We start from the raw sequence: 18,021 nt of genomic DNA, 5'->3' as shown, positions 1-18,021 counted from the left end.
TGGGGGGCACTGGGCGGGACTGGGCGGGACTGGGATGGACTGGGAGGGACTGGGAGGGAACTGGGAGGGACTGGGAGGGAACTGGGAGGGACTGGGAAGTACTGGGAGGGAACTGGGAGGGGTGGGATTTGAGTAGGGGTGGGTTTGGGATGCAGACTGGAATTGGGGTGCGCGTGACAATGGGATGAGGGTGGGGTCACGCGTGGGGGGAATTGGGGTGGGACTGAGAGAAAAATGGGATGGGATGGGCCGGTTTTGGACTAGGAGGGGGCTTTGACAACGGGCGGCGCGGGGCACCCCAGTGCTCCCAGTACGAACCTCAGCATTCCCAGTACGGACCCCAGCGCCTCCAGTACCTTCAGCGTTCCCAACACCCCCAGCGCCCCGAGTAATCCCTGCACTCCCAATACCCCCAGTGCTCTCAGTACAGCTCCCAGTGCTCCCAGTACAGCTCCCAGTGCTCCCAGTACGGCCTCCAGTGCTCGACGCGGCCCCCGCCATGAATGGACCGCCCCCGCCCCCCCACCAGTAAACGCATGGACCGCTCCGCCCCTCGCTCCGCCCCCTCCTTCCCGTGATTGGCTGCGGCCGCACTGTGGGCGGGCTCACATGGCGGATCGATGACTTCACGCTGCGGCGTTTGACGGACAGCGCCGGGGGCCAATAAGCGCGCGGGAGGCGGGGCGGGGCCGGGAGACGCCGCCGCCATTTTGTGAGCAGCGCGCGGCGGACGGGGCAGGTGGGGGCGGGGGGGACCCGGCGGGGTTTCGGGACCGGGAACCGGGACCGGGACCGGGGGGAACACAAGGGCCAGGCCCGGCCACCGCCCCGCTGGGCCGCCCGCAGGCCGCGGGGAATGCGATCCGGGACGGTTTGGGGGAGATCTCGGGCCTGTGGAGGGGAGGGGTTTGGGGGGGGGTCTCAGATCTGAGGGGTCTCAGGCCTGAGGGGGATCTGAGGGGGACAAGAGGGGTTTGGGGGTGTCTCAGGCCTGGGGGGGTTTGGGGTTCGGGGCGTGGCTCTGCCCTCTGGGGGGTGCAGAGATTTTGGGGTGTTTGGGGGTTCTGCCCTGCAGGAAAAGGGGTGTCACAGACTGAGGTGGATTTGGGGGTTTCGGGGGTTTAAGGTGGTTTTTGGGCTGTCAGAGGTTTAAGGTGGTTTTTTTGGGGGTGTTTGTTGGCACAGTGTAGGAGGGGGACAGCAGAGCTTTGGGGTGTTTATTTTGGGGGGGGGATTTGAGGTGTTTGAGGGTCCGCCCTGAAGGAGCAGAAGCAAAATTTGGGGGGGATTTGGGGTGTTTGGGGCTGTGCCCTGTAAGAGGGCCTCAGCCCCGGGGGGCTACCATGAGCTTCAGGGTTCTTGAGGAGATTTGAGGTGTTTGGGACTATGCACTGAATGAGCAGGGGCAGAGTTTTGGGGTGTTTATTTGAGGAGATTTGGGGTGTTCGGGGCTACAGCCCCAGGGACACACACAGAGACATTTGGGGGCTTTATTTCGGGGGTGTTTGGGGGTCCAGCTCTGAGCACAGAGCAGGTTTGGGGTATTTGAGGAGGATTTAGGGTGTTAGGGGGGCACAGCCCCAAGGTTTGGGGTGTTTTGGGGGATTTGGGCACACAACCCTGGGCACACACATAGAGATTCAGGGTGATTTTTTGGTGTTTTGGGAGGTACAGCCCCAGGGGACTGAGGTGCTTGAGGAGGATTTAGATTTTGTCTGTGGGCACAGCCCTGGGCACACAGAGAGAGGTTCAGAGTGATTTAGGGGCGTTTGGGTACAGCTTTGGGCACACGTGCAGAGGCTTGAGCTGTTTTTTCGGGGGTTTCAGGGCTGTTTTTGAGCACAGCTTCGGGCACATGCACAGAGGCTCGGGCTGTTTCTTGGGGCATTTTGGAGGGCACAGCCCTGGGCACAAACAGGGAGGTTCAGGGTGATTCAGGGAATTCACACTTACAGAAGCTCAGGCTGCGCCTCGGGGTGTTTTGGAGATGTGTGTGGGCTGTTCCTTGGGGGTTTTCAGGGCTGTTCCTCGGGGCGTTTTGGGGCTGTGTGGGCTGTACTTCGGGCTGTTCCTCACGATCTTCTGGGGCTGTGTGTGGGCTGTTTCTCAAGGGGTTTCGGGGCTGTTCCTCGGGAGGTTTTGGGGCTCACGGCGGCGCTGTCCGGCGCAGGCGGGTCGCGATGGTGAAGCTGTTCATCGGGAACCTGCCGCGGGAGGCGACGGAGCAGGAGATCCGCTCCCTGTTCGAGCAGTACGGGAAGGTGCTGGAGTGCGACATCATCAAGAACTACGGCTTCGTGCACATCGAGGACAAGACGGCGGCCGAGGACGCCATCCGCAACCTGCACCACCACAAGCTGCACGGCGTCTGCATCAATGTGGAGGCCAGCAAGAACAAGAGCAAGGCCTCCACCAAGCTGCACGTGGGCAACATCAGCCCCGCCTGCACCAACCTAGAGCTGCGCGCCAAGTTCGAGGAGTACGGCCCCGTCATCGAATGTGACATCGTCAAGGACTACGCCTTCGTGCACATGGAGCGGGCCGAGGATGCCGTGGAGGCCATCCGGGGGCTGGACAACACCGAGTTCCAAGGTGAGCCGCGGGGCTGGGCACTGGGAGGGCTCCGGGGTCCATGGTGGATGCTCCCGTCGGCCCCGGCTCTGGGGTCGATCCCGGATGTGACCACGGCCGTCTCCGCGGGGCTGTGCAGCGCCCTCGGGGCTCTGGGGTTGGTGTCGGTTGGTGCCCGCCCCGCCGCAGCTCCCGGGGGCGCCAGCGCGGCGGAGCGCAGCGGCGAGGGCTCGGGGGCTCTGGGCCGGGGAGGACGGGACTGACCCATCTCTGATTAACCAGCACGGCCGCCCGCAGGAGGACCCCGACGGTGACGTCCTGTGCCGGGCGAGCAGCGGGTGACGCCAGGCTGCCGCCCGCCCTTGTAGCCTTGCCCAGCCTGGTAAGAGGCGACGAGGCGCCCGACCCGCGCCCGCGCGTCGCTCGGGCGCTCAGCGGGCGCAGCGGCCAGACTCGAGCCGCGGCGCTGGCGGCGGTGATGGCGAGCGCGTCTCCCGGCCGGGTGCTCAGGGCGGCGTCCGGCGCTTCACCCACGTGGCGGCGGGGCCGGACCGGGCGCTCCCGGTGCTGCCGGGGCTCTACACATCCCGCCGCCCCCATTCCGGGCCTTCCCCAAAAAACAGCGACACAGCCGGGCTGGCACAGCTGCACCCGGAGCTGTCCGGGCCGTGTCCGCGCTTAGCTTTGCCTTGTGCTGCGCTCGGGCCAGGCCCCTTCACTCCGGGGCGCTTCCCGGTGTCGCGTCCCTCTCTCCGCCGCTCCGGCGTTTTCCGGCGCGAAGCTTTGCCGTCGCACGGGGCCGGCAGTGCTGGCTCCGACCCCGGGCTGCCGGGGCTTTGCCGGGCTGGCCGGCGTGGCCGTGCTCAGCCGTGGCAGCACGTCCCGGTCAGCTGCTGTCCAGCGTCCATCTGGTGGCTCACGCTCGGTCCCGCGGTGGCTCCTCCCGCGCCAGTGGCTGTGGAGGGCTGGGGGGGGTGGCAGCCGGTGCCGTCCTGTCCCGCCGGTGCCCCGGCACGGCCGCACTGACCCTGCCTCTCGCGTCTCTCCCCAAGGCAAGCGGATGCGCGTGCAGCTGTCCACCAGCCGGCTGCGGACGGCGCCCGGGATGGGAGACAAGAGCGGCTGCTACCGCTGCGGGAAGGAGGGGCACTGGTCTAAGGAGTGCCCGGTCGATCGCCCGGGGCAAGTGGCGGACTTTGCCGAGGCCTATAACGAGCAGTACGGAGCCGTGCGCACTCCCTACACCGCGGGCTATGGGGAGACCGTGTATTACGATGAGGCCTACGGCGGGATGGCCGACTACTACAAGCGCTACCGCGTCCGCTCCTACGCCACGGCCTCGGCGTACGACGCCTACGCGGAGCAGACCATGGCCCAGTACTCCCAGTACGCCCAGTACTCCCAGGTCCAGTCCTCGGCCATGGCCGCCACCACGGCCATGGCCGGCCGCATCCCCACCACCTTAGACGCGTACGACCGAGCGCTGCTGCCCACCCCGGGCGCGGCGGCCGCCGTCGCCGCCGCCGCCCGCCACGCCGCGGCCGCCGCCGCGCGTCCTCCACGTATTACACCCGGGACAGGAGCCCCCTGCGCCGCACGGCCGCCGCGGCCAGCACCGTCGGAGAGGCGTACACGTACGAGCGTGGGCAGCTGTCGCCCGTCTCCTCGGTGGCCCGGGCGTCCCTCTACGACATGCAGCGCTTCGGGCGGGACCCGTACGCGGACCGGGCGCGATACTCCGCCTTTTGAGCCGGAGGTGAGCGCGTTGGCGGCTCTCGGCACCGCGGGGGGGCCCCGCTGCCGGTGCTCCCGGTTGTGCCAGTTGAGGTTGAGGCGGGTGACGGGTCATGGTGACACGGACAGGCCCCACGGGCGTTAAAGCCCGGCCGTGGTGAGGAGGCGCTGTGGTGAGCGGAGCGGTGCTGGTGTCAGTCTCGTGGCTGTAACTCACGTTCCTGCTGGGCCAGGCACTGTCCCGGCACAGTCCCTGCGGGGTGGGGGGTTCCCGCAGAGCCCCCGGCCCGGGGGCAGCTCCTGCTCGCTCGGGCTGTGCCCTGGTCCCGGTGGGCCCAGGGTCCGCGGGGGCCGGAGCCCCGCCGCTGCTCCACGTCAGGACTCTCTTGCTGCCAGGAAGCCGCAGCTCCCCAGGGCACCGGGGCTCGGCAAGGTTCCGGATCAGCCCCGGGGGCACCTGCGCCAACTCCTCTTTTCTCTTACAGGTAAGATTTGTGCGGCTGGACGTCGGGGTCCCGTCGCACGCCGACTCGGCGCTGCGCGTCTCGGGCCGCGCCGGGTGCCACCGCCGCCGCGTGCCGCTCCCGGGCCCGTTCCTTACGGACGCGCGGCTCGTCCTCAGCCCGGGCAGGATTAGCTCAGCCCCTCCCCCAGCTTCCCCCGCCCCCCTGGGCAGGATTTTGCTTTTCCAGGTAGTTTTGGGTCCCCACCCCAGGCTCAGGTGTGAGCGCGCAGCCGCAGCCGTCCCCCAGCGCCAGCTTTGCTTTGCTTCGCCGCCCCCTCGCTCCCCCGGAGCTCTTCCCGAGTCGTCGTTTTGCCTTTTTTTTTTTCCTTTATTTTTTAAGAGGGTGGATAATCCAGTGGTAGGTTTTTAGCCCAACGCTGTAGCTGACCGGAGGCCGCCGCGCCGCGCCGGCGGGGGTGGAACCCCCCGAGTGATTTAGAGTCCCCCAACCCCACTTTCCGGTAAAATAAAACTCAAAATTTTTAACAAACGGCGCTGGCTTCACCCACGGTTCTTTCTCTGCACTCATGTCCCCTCAGAACACGGCACGGAACCTTCTGGACTCCCCGGTGCTGCCTCTGCCCTGCCTGGCTCTGCCCACGCAGACCGGAGCCCCCGGGGAGGGGCTGCTGCGAACAGCAACACCCCCAAAATGGCCCTGGGGCCCCCCAAAGGAGCACCCAGGGGTGACAGAGGGGCTTTAACTCCCAGCTCTTCCTCCTCCCATGGGCAGCAGGAGCTGCCACTTAACCTGCCCAGGGCTAATTAGTCTGCAGACTGTCTTGTTTGTCCCCAGACTGGTACATTATGTCCCCAAAGTGGCTCGTTTGTCCCCAGGTTGCTCCTGCCTCTCGATGTTCATTAATTAGGGCCATAAGCCCAGGACATGCCTTTGGAGATGCTGCCAGTTCTGCCTCGCCAGCGCCGATCGGTGCCATGGTCACCTGCAGGTGCTGCCATTGCCACGCCTGGGGACTTGAGGCCGGGCCCAGGGGTGTGTGGCCACCCTGGCAAGGAGGGGAGAAGCATCAGATCCTCCTGGCTGGGTATTAACCACGGTGGTTAATGAGCCTTGGCCATCCCTCCTGTGGCACAGCCAGACTGGGCTGTGACCAGTCCCTGGGGAGAGATGGGACAGGAAGCGCCTCTCATGGTGGTGACAATGGTACCTGGCATGGCACACACCAGCCCTCAAAACCAGCTTTCCTCACCCAAAACAAGCCCCAGCACAGGTCAGTGCTGGTGATCCCGTGCGGTGGTGTCGTGGCAGGGCCGAGTCTGGCACTTCTGCTGCCAGCTCTGAACGCTGCTCATCCTCCAAATCCACTCCTCCATGGTGGGAAAGCAGCTCCAGCATTGGCAGCACCATCAACCAGGGCTGGGTGATGATGTGGCACTTGGAGGTGTCCCCAGGGGTGGGAGTGGACCCCCAGGACTGGGAAAGAACCAGGCGGGAGGCGTTGGGAACCAGAGCAGACCCCAGCATTTATTTACAGTCATAAAAAACCCCCGGCACTGTGCCAGGCCTGATGCTGGAAACGGGGAATTCACCCAAAAATGGGACAACTCGTGGTATAAAAGAGTCTGAGCCGCGTGGCTGCAACCACTGGTGGGTTATGAACCGGCACCGAGCGCCAGCAGGGGATGAACCGTGCGGCCACTGCCAACCATAACTGCAGAACCTTCTAAAAAACTCAAACAGCAAAACCAGAAAGAATCGGCTGAAAAAGAACCGTCCATGCCCCAGTGGGGCTGTGGCCAGCTCAGAGGCGGCGCTGGTAGCCCGAGTGGATGCGGGCGGGGAGGCAGGTAGTCGCTGTAGCCGCCCGAGTAGCGGGCATACTCGGAGTGTGCGTCTGGCAGCCGGCGGTAGTCCAGCGGGGACTTGGTGGGCGAGCGGCGGTACGCCAGTGGCGAGTCCGCTAAGCGCCGGTAATCGGCCAGCTCGGACAGACGGCGCTCGGAGCCGTACCTGGGCGAGAGAAGAGAGGGGGATCAGCCAGGAGGGGATGAGGCTCGGATCCGCCCGGCGGCACCGTGTCCCACTTGGGGACGCACCGCAGTGGGCAAAGCCGGCGCAGGACGGGATCGGACATCGGATGCCACGGAGGCCCCGCTGTGTGCCACCGCCTCCCCTCACCCGCACCAAGCCCCGTCCCCTCCCTGGGACCTGCGCGGCGCGAGCGGAGCCATGGCGCCCACTGCGCCGGGCGATAGCGAGCCGCGCCGGTGCCACACGGCGCCGGTCAAGCGCGAGCGGTGCGCCGGAGCCCGGCGAGCCGGCGAGCAGCGGGGAGGCAGGGCGGGGGTCGGTGCCCCGCCCGGCACCGTACCTTTTAGCCAGAGAGGTGATTTTTTGTACGGGTCGTCGTAGGCGGCGCGCGTAGGCGGGGAGAGGCGGGTGCGCTCGTAGGGCGGTGCGGCAGCGGCCTGTGCCAGGCCCAGGAAGGAGCCCCCGGCTGCCCCAGCTGGCTTGGCCCGTCGTAGGCGCTGCCTGGCTGGGCTCGTACGCGGCCGCCAGCGCCGGCGGAGGACGGCTGCTGCGCCGGGTAGGAGGCCGCCATGGCGCCGAGGCCTGCGCCCGTACGCGGCCGTCAGCGGAGCAGAGGCCTGCGCCTTGTAGGAAGCGGCGGCGGCGCGGCCTGGCTGCCATAGGACGCGGCCAGCGAGGAGCCCGTCTGCGCGCCGTAGCCGGCGGGAAGCGCGGCGGCCGCAGGCTGGCTGCCGTAGGACGACAGGCAGGCCCGTGGCCGGCTGGGCACCGTACGAGGCCGAGTGGCCTACAGTGGGCTGGGCGCCGTACGAGGTGGACAGCGCGGGTTGGGCACCGTAGGAGGCAGAGTGGCCGGCCACGGGCTGGTAGGCAGCGGCTGCGTGACCTGCCACGGCCTGGGCACTGTAAGAGCTGGCGTGCACTGCCACGGCCTGGGCGCTGTAGCCGGCAGACAGCACGGCACCGGGCTGGGCATTGTAGGAGCCGGGATGCCCATCCATGGGCTGGGCGCCGTAGGAGCCTGCGGCCAGCTGAGTGCCGTAGGATGCCACGTGCACAGCCACGGCCTGGGTGCTGTAGGAGCCGGCGGAGCCGGCAGCGGGCTGGGCGCCATAGGCGGCGATGGCGGGCTGGGCGCTGTAGCCGGCCGAGTAGCCCGAGGCGGGCTGGGCGCTGTAGGATGAGGCCAGGGCAGCGGACTGGACGCCGTAGGAGCTGAGGGAGTTGGCGGCTGCGGGCTGGGCGCCGTACGAGGCGGCAGTGGCGGGCTGGGCACCGTAGGAGCCGAGGGAGTTGGCAGCAGCGGGCTGAGCGCCCGCGGCGCCCAGGGAGCCAACCGAGGGCTGGGAGCGGTAGGCGCTGCCCAGTGAGGCCGAGGGCTGGGCGCGGTAGGCTGTGGCCTGGCCCGTGTTGGGCTGCGGGCGGTACGCCACGCCCAGGGAGGCCGAGGGCTGGGCTCGGTACGTGGCCCCCAGCGAGGCCGAGGGCTGGGCGCGGTAGGCGGCTGGCTGCGCCGTCATGGGGAGCGACACCGCTGCGTAGCCGGCGCGGGTGGCGAGCGCCGCAGCGGGCTGCGGTCCCTGCCAAAGTAGGAGGGGGAGGCGGGCCGGGGCTGCGCATCGAAGGCATCGTACTTGGCGCCGAAGCGCTGCTGGTAATCGTACAGGGAGGGGGTGGTGGCGTAGCCGGCGCCTGTGGCCGAGGGGAAGGCAGCGTCGGCCGCCCGGCGCTGCTGGTCGAAGCCCTCGATCTTGGGCTGGAACTTCTCACGGTACTCGAGGCCGATGCGCTTGGTCTTGTCGACGCCGAGGGCAGGCAGCGGCGCCTGGCCCGTGCCCTTCTTCTGCACGTTGGTGGAGAGCTCCACGTTCACCCGGCGCCCCTTCACCTCCTTCCCATTTAGGTTTTCGATGGCAACTTTAGCATCGGCTTCGTTCTCCATGTGCACAAAGGCATAGTCTGACAAAGCAGCAGAGAGAGCAGTGAGGGGAGAAAACACAACTCGTTACAGGAGCCGGCGCTAATGAGCCGTGCGGCGGCAGCGGGACGGGCGCAGGACGGGCGCTGCTGGCCCCGGGACGGTGCTGCCGGCCCCGTTCGCCGGAGAAGACATGACCACCACCATCGGCTCTGCCCCGCACTCGTTTGGTCACAGCCCACCCAGCATCCCCCAGCTCACAGTCTCCCCCAGCCCGCCCGGCTCCCTCCGTGTCCCCCCAGGCTCTGCCTCCTGTGCCCCCTCCCAGCCCTCCCTGGCACTTGGGGACCAAGGGCCGGGCCGGGCTGGCAGTGCCAGCACCGTGGGCTCAGTGGGACGTCCTGGCAGTGAGCGGAGCAAAGCTGAGAGAACCGGCGCCAGCACAGAGAGCGGGACAGGGACAGAGGAAGGGGGGAGAAAGGGGGGAGAGGAAGAGGAGACAGAAAAAGACAAGGACAGAAGGGAACAGGGACTTAAGACACAGAAGAAGAGGAGGGAAGGAAGGAGGGAGGGAAGGAAGGGCCTGAGCACCCCCAGTGAGTGCCCAGCCATGGCGAGGTGCCAGTGCCACACGGCACAACCATGGCTCAGCAGCGCAGAGGCGTCTGAGGACAGCGAGGAGCAGGGAAGCAGGACCTGGTGGCAGCTCTGGTGGCTGCCTGTGGCACTTGGCCCAGCAGGTTTGGGGGCTGGATGCCCCCATGGTGGTTGGGGGGTCACCCCCGTGGCACGACGGGTCCGGGGCCGGCACAGGGCAGGAGGGCAGCGACCCCGTGGTGTTTCCCTGCAGTCACAGACCGAGACCACCGGAACCAGTGACAACCCACCCAAGGGTGTGTGGTGTGCTGGGAGCATCACTGGCCAAGCAAACCCATCCCAGACCTCTGAGCATCAGTGCCATATCACCCTCTCCTTTGTCCCCCCAGTACCATCCCAGCCCCCTGGCTCCTGTCCCACATCCACATGTCCCACTCTGGAAGCCCAAAGAGGGGATGTCCCCTCCATGTCGCCCCCAGCCCTGCTGCCACCCCCTGGAGGTGGCCATGGCACCCCCAAACCCGAAGGGACGCGGGGCAGGTTCTGCCAGGCTGTGCTGGTGGCTGTGACCTGGGACGAGAGAGCAGAGGAACAACGTCCCCCTCCTGTGGGCAGGGGCACACGGGCACTGTGGGGACATCACCGGGACTCCAGGGTCGGGTGAGAAGGGACAAGATGACAGCAGGGTCAGGAGAGGGATGTGGAGTGACACTTGTCAGTCCATCAGTGTGACACAGGTGACAGTTGAGTTGGGGGTGACCTCACCAGGCTGTGCTGGGGGTCCCCAGTGTGAAGCCATTGAGCCCCTCAGGGGTTTCACGGGGTGTTCTGTGCATGTCCCAGCTCGATGGCTGAGCGTGTCTGTGGAGGCCAGACCGTGGCCTGGGGATGATTTGGTCAGAAGTGGCAGCAGCAGGCAGGGGTCACCTCTCCAGGACTGGGGGTGGTGATGGCACAGAACAAAGCTGCCAGGAAGGGGGTTATGGGGGTGTTCAGGAGTGTGGGGAGCCCACCTGGGCCACTTGAGGATGAGGAGGTTGGTTAGAGAAGGGATAATGTGGAGATTGAGGGGGCTGGGGAGCCCACACGGGCTCATATGGCCCCGCCTGGGGTTTGGGGAGGCGATTGCAGAGCACGAGGCCGGCTGGAGGAAGGTTATCGGGGGAGTTACGGAGTCAGGGGCACCCACAGGAGCTGGCACAGCCCCACCTGAGCCTGGGGGAGGCGATCGAAGACACGTGGTTGCCAGAGGGGGGGGTTAAGGGGTCTGGACCGCCCACACAGGCCCGCACCGCCCCGGCCGGGGCGGGCGGAGGCGATGGAGCCGGACGTGGCTGGCAGAAGGGGGGTTACGGGAGCTCACTCGGGCTCGCACGGCCCCGCTCGGGGCAGGGGGGAGGCGGCAGGAATCCCCCCCGCTCCACCAGCCCGGGCCGCGCTGGGGTCCGGGCGGGGGCGACGCCGCAGTCGGACGGAACTCGGGTGCCACGGATCACCCGGCGGCGCGGGCCGAGCTGGGCGGCGGGGGCCGCGCGGCCCCGGCGGCGGGTCCGGTACCTTTCACCACGTCGCACTCCACCACGGGGCCGTACTGCTGGAAGAGCGAGCGCAGCTCCCCGCTCGTGCACGCGGCTGACACATTCCCCACGAAGATCTTGCAGGTGTTGGTGGGGCGCGGCCGGGATGGCTCCACCACGATGCGGCGGCCGTGCAGTTGGTGCCCGTTGAGCTGCGAGATGGCGCGCGCGGCCGCCGCCTCGTCCCGCAGGTGCACGAAAGCGAACTGTTTCATGAGGGCGACGCCCAGCACCGGCCCCGCGGCGCCTGTGAACAGCTCGCTCAACTCTTCCGCCGTCGCCTCCTCGGGGACGTTGCCCACGAAGAGTTTGATGCCAGGACGCATCGCGGCGGAGATCGCTGCGGGGAGCGCGGCGGGGACTGAACCGGCAGCGGCGGCAGCGGCTTCAAAATGGCGGCGGTTCCTGAGGGCGGCGGGGGCGGTGCCGTGCGCAGCGCGCCTGCGTGCCGTGCGCACCGCCCTCCCTCAGCGCGCCTGCGTGCCGTGCGCACAGCTCGCCCTATCTTTTCCCGCCGCGTTAGCCCCGCCCATCTCCCATTTAAACCACGCCCCTCCTTAAAGGAGCCGCAGCAGCTGCAGAACGAGGGGCTCCGAACTCTTTATTCGGTCCCGGGGGGCTCCTAGAGGTGGGAGCTGGGGGTCTCCATGGCGGGGGTCGCCAGGGGAGCCCCACGGCTGCGGTCGCGCTCCTCCCAGAGGGTGACACCGTCGCAGGAACAGACGCGTTTGGGGTTCTGGAAGAGCCCGGCCGCACGCGCCACCACGCCACAGGCCAGCCTGGGGACACGCGAGGGTCAGGGGGGGTGACCCCATAAAGACCCCCCAAAATACCCCCCCAAGTGCTCACCCCGGGCCCGAGTTGCCGGTGACGCGGGACAGCGGGTGCGACCCCCGGCCCAGATCGTCCTCGCCCTCGGCCACCACCACGGAGCGGCCGATGATGTCCCACACCTGGGGAGGGGGATCTGGGGGGTCAGAACCCCATAGAGACACCCCCAAATATAGGGACAGACCCCCCCCAGACCCCAATTCCCACCTTCAGCTTCGAGTCCTCGATTCGGAACCGCGCGTGGCCCTCGGCATCTGCCCAGATGTTCCCCAAGTCCCCGGCGTGCTGGGGGGGAACAGGGGGGGTCAGGAGCCCCCCAAAACTCACAGAGCAGCCCCCAACCGCACAGAGACACCCTGGAACCCCCCCCAAAGCCTCCAGAGACCCCCCCAAATCCCCTCACTGCACCACAAAAACCTCCAAAAATCCCACAGTGACTCCCCCAAATCCCCTCACTGACCCCTAAACCCCACCAAGAACCCCCCAGATCCCCCAGAACCCTCCCAAGGACCCCTCAAATCCCCTCACTGCTCCCCAAACCCCTCCAAGACCACCCCAAATACTTCAGAGACCCCTCCAAGACCCCCCAAGTCCCCCAGAATCCTCCCAAAGACCCCCTAAATTCCTTCCCTTTCCCCCCCAAATCCCCCCCTGACCCCAGCTCACCCTGTGCTGGTCCTGGGGTCCCCCGTGGCTCTCCCCGTCCGGGTTGAAGTGGCCCCCACAGCTGGTTTGGGGGGGTGGGGGATGGGATATGGGGGTGAAATTGGGGGTCCCCACTCCCTGTACCCCCCCCAGCCCCCTCGCACCCCTCTCACCTGTTACAGGGGTCCGAGAGGTCCCCGAATTCGTGGATGTGGAGCCCGTGGGGGCCGGGGGGGAGCCCGGACACGGCTCCGTCCACGAGGCAGCGCTCGGGGGAGAGCTGCAGGAACCGGAGCAGCCCCCGGACCCCCCCGGGACCCCCCAGCGCCGCCACTGCCGCCCCCCCGGGGGGAGCTGGGGGGGGGGACACAGCAGGGTCAGGCACCCCCAAAACCCCCCCCCGGTACAAAAATCACCCCAAAAGTCACCCTAAATCCCAGGCAGGGAGAGCAAAACCCCTCCAGGAGCAGCCAAACCCACCCAGGACACCCCCAAACCCCCTCAGGGACACCCCAAACCCCCTCAGGACCCCCCAAAACCCCCTCAAAACCCCCCCAACCCCCCTCAGGACCCCCCCAAACCCTTCCAGGACCCCCCAAACCCTTCCAGGACACCCCCAAACCCCTCAGAGGACCCCCCAAACCCCATCAGGATCCCCCAAACCCCTCAGGATCCCCCAAAACCCCTCAAAACCCCCCAAACCCTCTCAAAACCCCCCCAAACCCCCTCAGGACCCCCCCTCAGGAACCCCCAAACCCCTCAGGACCCCCAAACCCTTCCAGGACCCCCCAAACCCCCTCAAAACCCCCCAAACCCCCTCAGGACCCCCCCAAACCCTTCCAGGACCCCCCAAACCCCCTCAGGATCCCCCAAACCCCCTCAGGATCCCCCCAAAACCCCCAAGGAACCCCCAAACCTCCTCCAGGACCCCCCAAACCCTTCCAGGACACCCCAAACCCCCTCAGGGACCCCCCAAACCCCCTCAAAACCCCCCAAACCCCCTCAGGACCCCCCAAACCCCCTCAGGATCCCCCAAACCCTCCAGACACCCCAAACCCCCCAACCCCCAAACCCCTCAAAATCCCCCAAACCCCCTCAAACCCCCACCCTCCAGGACCCCCAAACCCCACAGGACCCCCCAAACCCCTCAAAACCCCCCCCTCAACCCCAAATCAGGATCCCCCAAACCCCTCAGATCCCCCCAAACCCCCTCAGGAAACCTTCAGACCCCCAAACCCCCTCAGGATCCCCCAAACCCCTCAAAATCCCCCAACCCCTCAAAACCCCCAAACCCTCCACAGGACCCCCAAACCCCCTCAGGACCCCCCCAAACCCCCTCAAAACCCCCCCAAAACCCCCCAAAAACCCCTCACTGACCCTCGGAGGAGCCCCCCATGCCCTTGAGCACGGCCCTGCGCCCCGAATTCTCCAGCAGCGCTTCCCGCACGCGCTCGGCCGGCCGTGGTCTCCACCAGCACCGACTGCTCCTGGAGCCGCAGCTCCACCAGCTTCACCTCTGGGGGGGCACACAGGGGCTCTGCGGGGTCCCCCAAAACCTTTGGGGGGGGTCCCCGGGGTCTGGGGCTCTCGGGGAGGGGTCGGGGGTCTCACCTGGAGCCGCCTCCAGCGCTGCCCGCACGGCATCGGCGCAGCCCTGGCAGCTCATCTGCACATCAAACTCCAGCTGGGGGGGGGGGTTCGCACCCCAAAATTGGGGAGGAAGGGGGGGAAATGAGAGGGGAAGTGTCAGCACCTCAAAAATGGGGGGTGAGAAAGGAGGTGGAGCCCCAAAAGTGAAGGGAAAAGGAGCCCGGAACCCGCAGGGCTGCCAGGGAAGGGCTCGGAGATGATGTGGGAGGGATTGTGCAGCCCCAAAAGTTGTTCCTGAGGCTCTGAACCCCCAAACCCGCCCTGCCAGGGGGTCCTGCACCCCTAAAACTGCTTCTCATGGGGTCCCGAACCCCCAAACCCCCCTTGGAGGGGTCCTGCACCTCCAAAACTGCCACGGGCGAGGCTCTGAACCCCCAAATTCCCCCGGCCAGGGGTCCTGCACCTCCAAAACCGCTTCTCACGCCCTCCTGAACCCCCAAACCCCCCTTGGAGGGCTCCTGCACCCCAAAGCGCCGTGGGAGGGACTCGGCACCCCCAGATCTCCCCAAACCGCCCGTCCTCCGTTCCCCCAGCCCTCGAGCACCTCCGTCCGCCCTTCCCCCACCCCCCGAGCCCCTCCGCCCCCCCGGTCCCGACCCCCCCGGCCCATCCCGGGGGTCCCGACCCGGCAGCTGCTCCCGCCGCCCTCCGGTGACGCCATGGCCGCGGACTCCGGCCCCGGAACCGCTCTCGCGTCTCTGCGGCACCACGGACTCGTTCTGGCGCCGGACCGGATACGGCCGCACTTTGGGGAAGGGTTTGGAGGTTGCGCCACTTCCGGCGTTCTATCGCCATGGCAACGCCGCGGGGTTCGGAACGGGCCCGACGGGGATTTTGGGGGGTTTTGATGGGTTTGGGGGGGAATTTGGGGGCTCGGAAGGGTTTTGGTGGCTTAGGGGGGTTCTGGGAAGGCGGCAGTGGGAATGTCGGCGTCCTGTGGGGTGCAGGGGGTTTTGGGGGGGGGGGACATTTGGGTTTTTCTGTAGTGGGATGGGGGCTGCAGGGGTCAGGAGGTTCATCCCGCCCACGGGGACACAGCAAGGACCCCCAAAATCCCCTTTGGGGGTCTTCAAAATGACCAGCACTTCCCCCCCGACAAAATGCTGTGGGGCAATAGTTGAAAAAAAATCGTTTATTTGTCCCAAAATGAGCACGGACACGGTTAAAGGATGAAATGTGGGGAAAATGGGTGGAAATAGGAAACCCCCAAACTGATGGACCTGCCTATCACGGGTTAGAGCCCCTCCAGAGGCTGAGAGCTCCCCAAAACCAGATATCAGCCCTTCCCAAGGACCCTGAGCCCCCCAAATCAGGGCTCAGCACCTCCCAGAGTGCTCAGAGCCCCCCAAATCAAGGCTCAGGACCCCCTCAAGGACCCAGAACCCTCCCCAAATCAGAGGTCAGGGCCCCCGAAATCAGGGGCTCAGCCCCCCCAAATCAGGGGTTAGGACCCTCAAGGATCCAGAGCCCCAACCCAGCGCCCCCCCGGCCAGCCCCCCAAATCAGGGCTCAGGACCCCCCAAATCAGGCTCAGCACTCCCAAATCAGGCTCAGGACCCCCAAATCAGGGCTCAGCCCCCCAAATCAGGCTCAGCACCCCCCCAATGACCCCACCCCCCCCACCGGCTCAGCCCATCCCCTCCCTGACCTGCTGCACCACCCTGGCCCTCACCGCCCGCCCCTCCCGAGCCCCGGGCCCGGGGGGCGGCGGCGGCTGCGGGGGGGGCTCGGGCTGCGGGCGGGCGGGAGCCCCTCGGGGGGCTCCAGGAAGGGCGGCGGCGCAGGGCGATGTTGTGCAGGATGCAGCAGGCCAGGAAGATCTGGCAGACCTTGGGGGGCTGTACTGGAGCCCCCCGCCCGCCAGGCAGCGGAAGGCGGCGCAGCAGCGCGCAGCGTCGCAGCGGGGCCAGCGTGCGCGAGTGCAGCGCGTTGTAGCGCAGCTCGGCCGCGCCCCGCGGGCCCGCGATGGGCGTCAGCAGCCACGGCTTCAGCGGGTACGAGCCGTCACCTGCGGGGGAGCGCGGGGAGAGGCGCCTCAGTGACAGCTGGAGCACGGGGGACACACCTCAGTGACACCTGGGGCAGGAGGGGGACCCCTAAAGCAACTCCAGAGCACCAAGGACGCACCTGAGGGACACCCAGAGCAGTGGGGACACACCTGAGTGACACCCACAGAACCAAGGACACACCTGAGTGACAGTGACACCCAGAGCATCAGGGACACACCTGAGTGACACCCACAGAACTAGGGACACACCTGAGTGACACCTGGGCCAGTGGGGACACACCTGAGTGACACCCACAGAACCAGGGACACACCTGAGTGACACCCAGAGCAGCAGGGATACACCTGATCCCCAGGACCCCTCCCCCAGCCCCCCATTTCTCACCCCAAAACCCCCTCCCCCATCCCCCAGCCCCCCATTCCCCATTCCCCACCCCAACCCCCCATCCCCCCATCCCCCATTCCCCACCCCTCCCCCATCCCCCATCCCCCCGTTCCCCACCCCAAACCCCCGTACCCCATCCCCCGTTTCCCACCCCAACCCCTCCCATCCCCCCATCCCCCATTCCCCACCCATCCCCCATCCCCCCGTTCCCCCCCCAAAGCCCCTCACCCAGCAGCCAGACCCCCTCGGGCCTGCTGCCCTCCATCAGGCGCGCCAGGGCCGAGTTCTCCAGCACGGTGGCGTTGGCGCACGAGCCGGGGAACTTGGCCACCACGTTGGTGATGTGGCCCTGGCGGTCGCACACCACCTGCATGTTGATGGAGTGGAAGTTGGCGGCGTTGCGGAACAAGGGCTCGTTATCCGCCGGTGCCCTCAGCGCCACGTGCATGGCGCCCACCAAGCCCAGCACCCCGGGCAGCGCCGCGGGGTCGCCGGGGGGCGCGGGCGGCGGCGGGAAGGCGATGTAGCGGCCCGCCCGCCGCTGCAAGGCCGCCAGGAACTGCGCCAGGCAGTTGGACATGGCCGACTGGCTGATGCCCGTGCTGAGGCGCGACGCCGTCTGGAAGGAGCCCGAGGCCAGGAAGGCCAAGGCCGAGGTGACTTTGACGGCCACGGGCAGAGCGTGGCTGCGGCCCGTGAGGCTCTGAAGGTCGGCACCGAGCTCCCGGCACAGCGCCGCGATGGCCGCACGGTCCAGGCGGCAGCGCCGCAGCGCCTGCTCGTCGCTCAGCTCCAGGAAGGAGCAGCGCACCCGGTAAATGCGCTGGGCTGGGTACGGGCGGCGGCGGCGGCGGCCGCGGCGGGGGATCGGGGATGGGGGAGCAGCGGGGGGAGCGGGGAGGGAGATCCGGGTGGGTGCGGGGTGCCGGTCCTGATGAGCGCGGCACTGATCGCGGGACCGCTCGTGGGGTTCATCCCGCTCCCGGTGCTGCTCCCGGTCTCTGTCACAGCCCTGCTCCCGCTCCCGGTCCTGTTCCTCGTCGCTGTCCCGCTTCTGTTCCCGGTGCCGGTGCCGCCGCAGCAGCAGCACCGCGTGGGACATGGCGGGGGCGGGGCTACGGTGGCCGCGACGCCCCGGTGAGAGCGGGCGGTCGCTGTTTCTGACCGGGGTCAATGCCGCTTGGGGCGATCAGCCCCGGTGCCGGTGCCGATCAATCCCGATGGGAGCGATTGGTCCCGGTCTGTCCCAGTCGGTCCCGGTGCCGGTGGGGGCAATTGGTCGCTGTCTCTGTCCCCGTACCGGTGGATCCCGATGCCTGTCCGTATCCCGGTGCCGGTCCCTGTTGCTGCCGGTCCCGGTCCTCTCGGCTCCGTCCCGGTTCCCCCGGCTCGGTCCCGGTTCCCCCGGTTCGGTCCCGGTTCGGTTCCCTCGGCTCGGACCCTCCCGGCTCCGCGGCGCCGCCAGGCCACGCCCCTCCCCGCGCTCTGATTGGTCAGCATGGCCTGAAAGCCCCGCCTCCCTCCTCACTTCCGGCGCGCCGCCGCTCCCCATTGGCCACCGCGAGGGCGGGAACGCTTTGTGCCAGGCGCTGTCTGGGCTGCCGCTGGGC

At 67.6% G+C, this 18,021-nt stretch overlaps 5 protein-coding genes across 5 annotated transcripts in view; 2 read left to right on the top strand and 3 right to left on the bottom strand.

The window, feature by feature from the left end:
• The window catches only part of FAU (FAU ubiquitin like and ribosomal protein S30 fusion), a 581,541-nt gene that overhangs the window by 114,956 nt on the left and 448,564 nt on the right, over window positions 1-18,021 (top strand). The gene's annotated exons all lie outside the window — the stretch shown is intronic.
• On the top strand, window positions 680-4,925 carry LOC115916280 (RNA-binding protein 4B-like). Its single transcript, XM_030969981.1, is given in 5 exon segments — window positions 680-739; window positions 2,171-2,592; window positions 3,624-4,118; window positions 4,121-4,327; window positions 4,791-4,925. Coding segments are annotated over 3 exon segments (1,107 nt in total). The 5' UTR covers window positions 680-739; window positions 2,171-2,180; the 3' UTR covers window positions 4,321-4,327; window positions 4,791-4,925.
• RBM14 (RNA binding motif protein 14) lies at window positions 6,271-11,332 on the bottom strand. The gene is given in 4 exon segments (XM_030969972.1): window positions 6,271-6,782; window positions 7,144-8,352; window positions 8,355-8,762; window positions 10,876-11,332. Coding segments are annotated over 4 exon segments (2,013 nt in total). The 5' UTR covers window positions 11,222-11,332; the 3' UTR covers window positions 6,271-6,732.
• CCS (copper chaperone for superoxide dismutase) lies at window positions 11,476-14,740 on the bottom strand. The gene is given in 9 exon segments (XM_030969989.1): window positions 11,476-11,674; window positions 11,745-11,848; window positions 11,934-12,011; window positions 12,393-12,453; window positions 12,545-12,725; window positions 13,749-13,831; window positions 13,833-13,887; window positions 13,983-14,055; window positions 14,647-14,740. Coding segments are annotated over 9 exon segments (828 nt in total). The 5' UTR covers window positions 14,683-14,740; the 3' UTR covers window positions 11,476-11,517.
• Window positions 14,914-17,922, bottom strand: LOC115916222 (putative nuclease HARBI1). Its single transcript, XM_030969909.1, has 3 exons — window positions 16,640-17,922; window positions 15,866-16,029; window positions 14,914-14,955 (listed from the first exon to the last, which is right to left on the bottom strand). The coding sequence occupies exons 1-3, from the start codon at window positions 17,511-17,513 to the stop codon at window positions 14,914-14,916; spliced, it is 1,080 nt and encodes a 359-aa protein (XP_030825769.1). The 5' UTR covers window positions 17,514-17,922.

This window comes from Camarhynchus parvulus, unplaced genomic scaffold (assembly GCF_901933205.1).
Source record: "Camarhynchus parvulus unplaced genomic scaffold, STF_HiC, whole genome shotgun sequence".
Classification (NCBI taxonomy): Eukaryota; Metazoa; Chordata; class Aves; order Passeriformes; family Thraupidae; genus Camarhynchus; species Camarhynchus parvulus.
The sequence above is the reverse complement of the archived record's forward strand: the minus strand, read 5'-3'. Positions and strand labels throughout refer to the sequence as shown.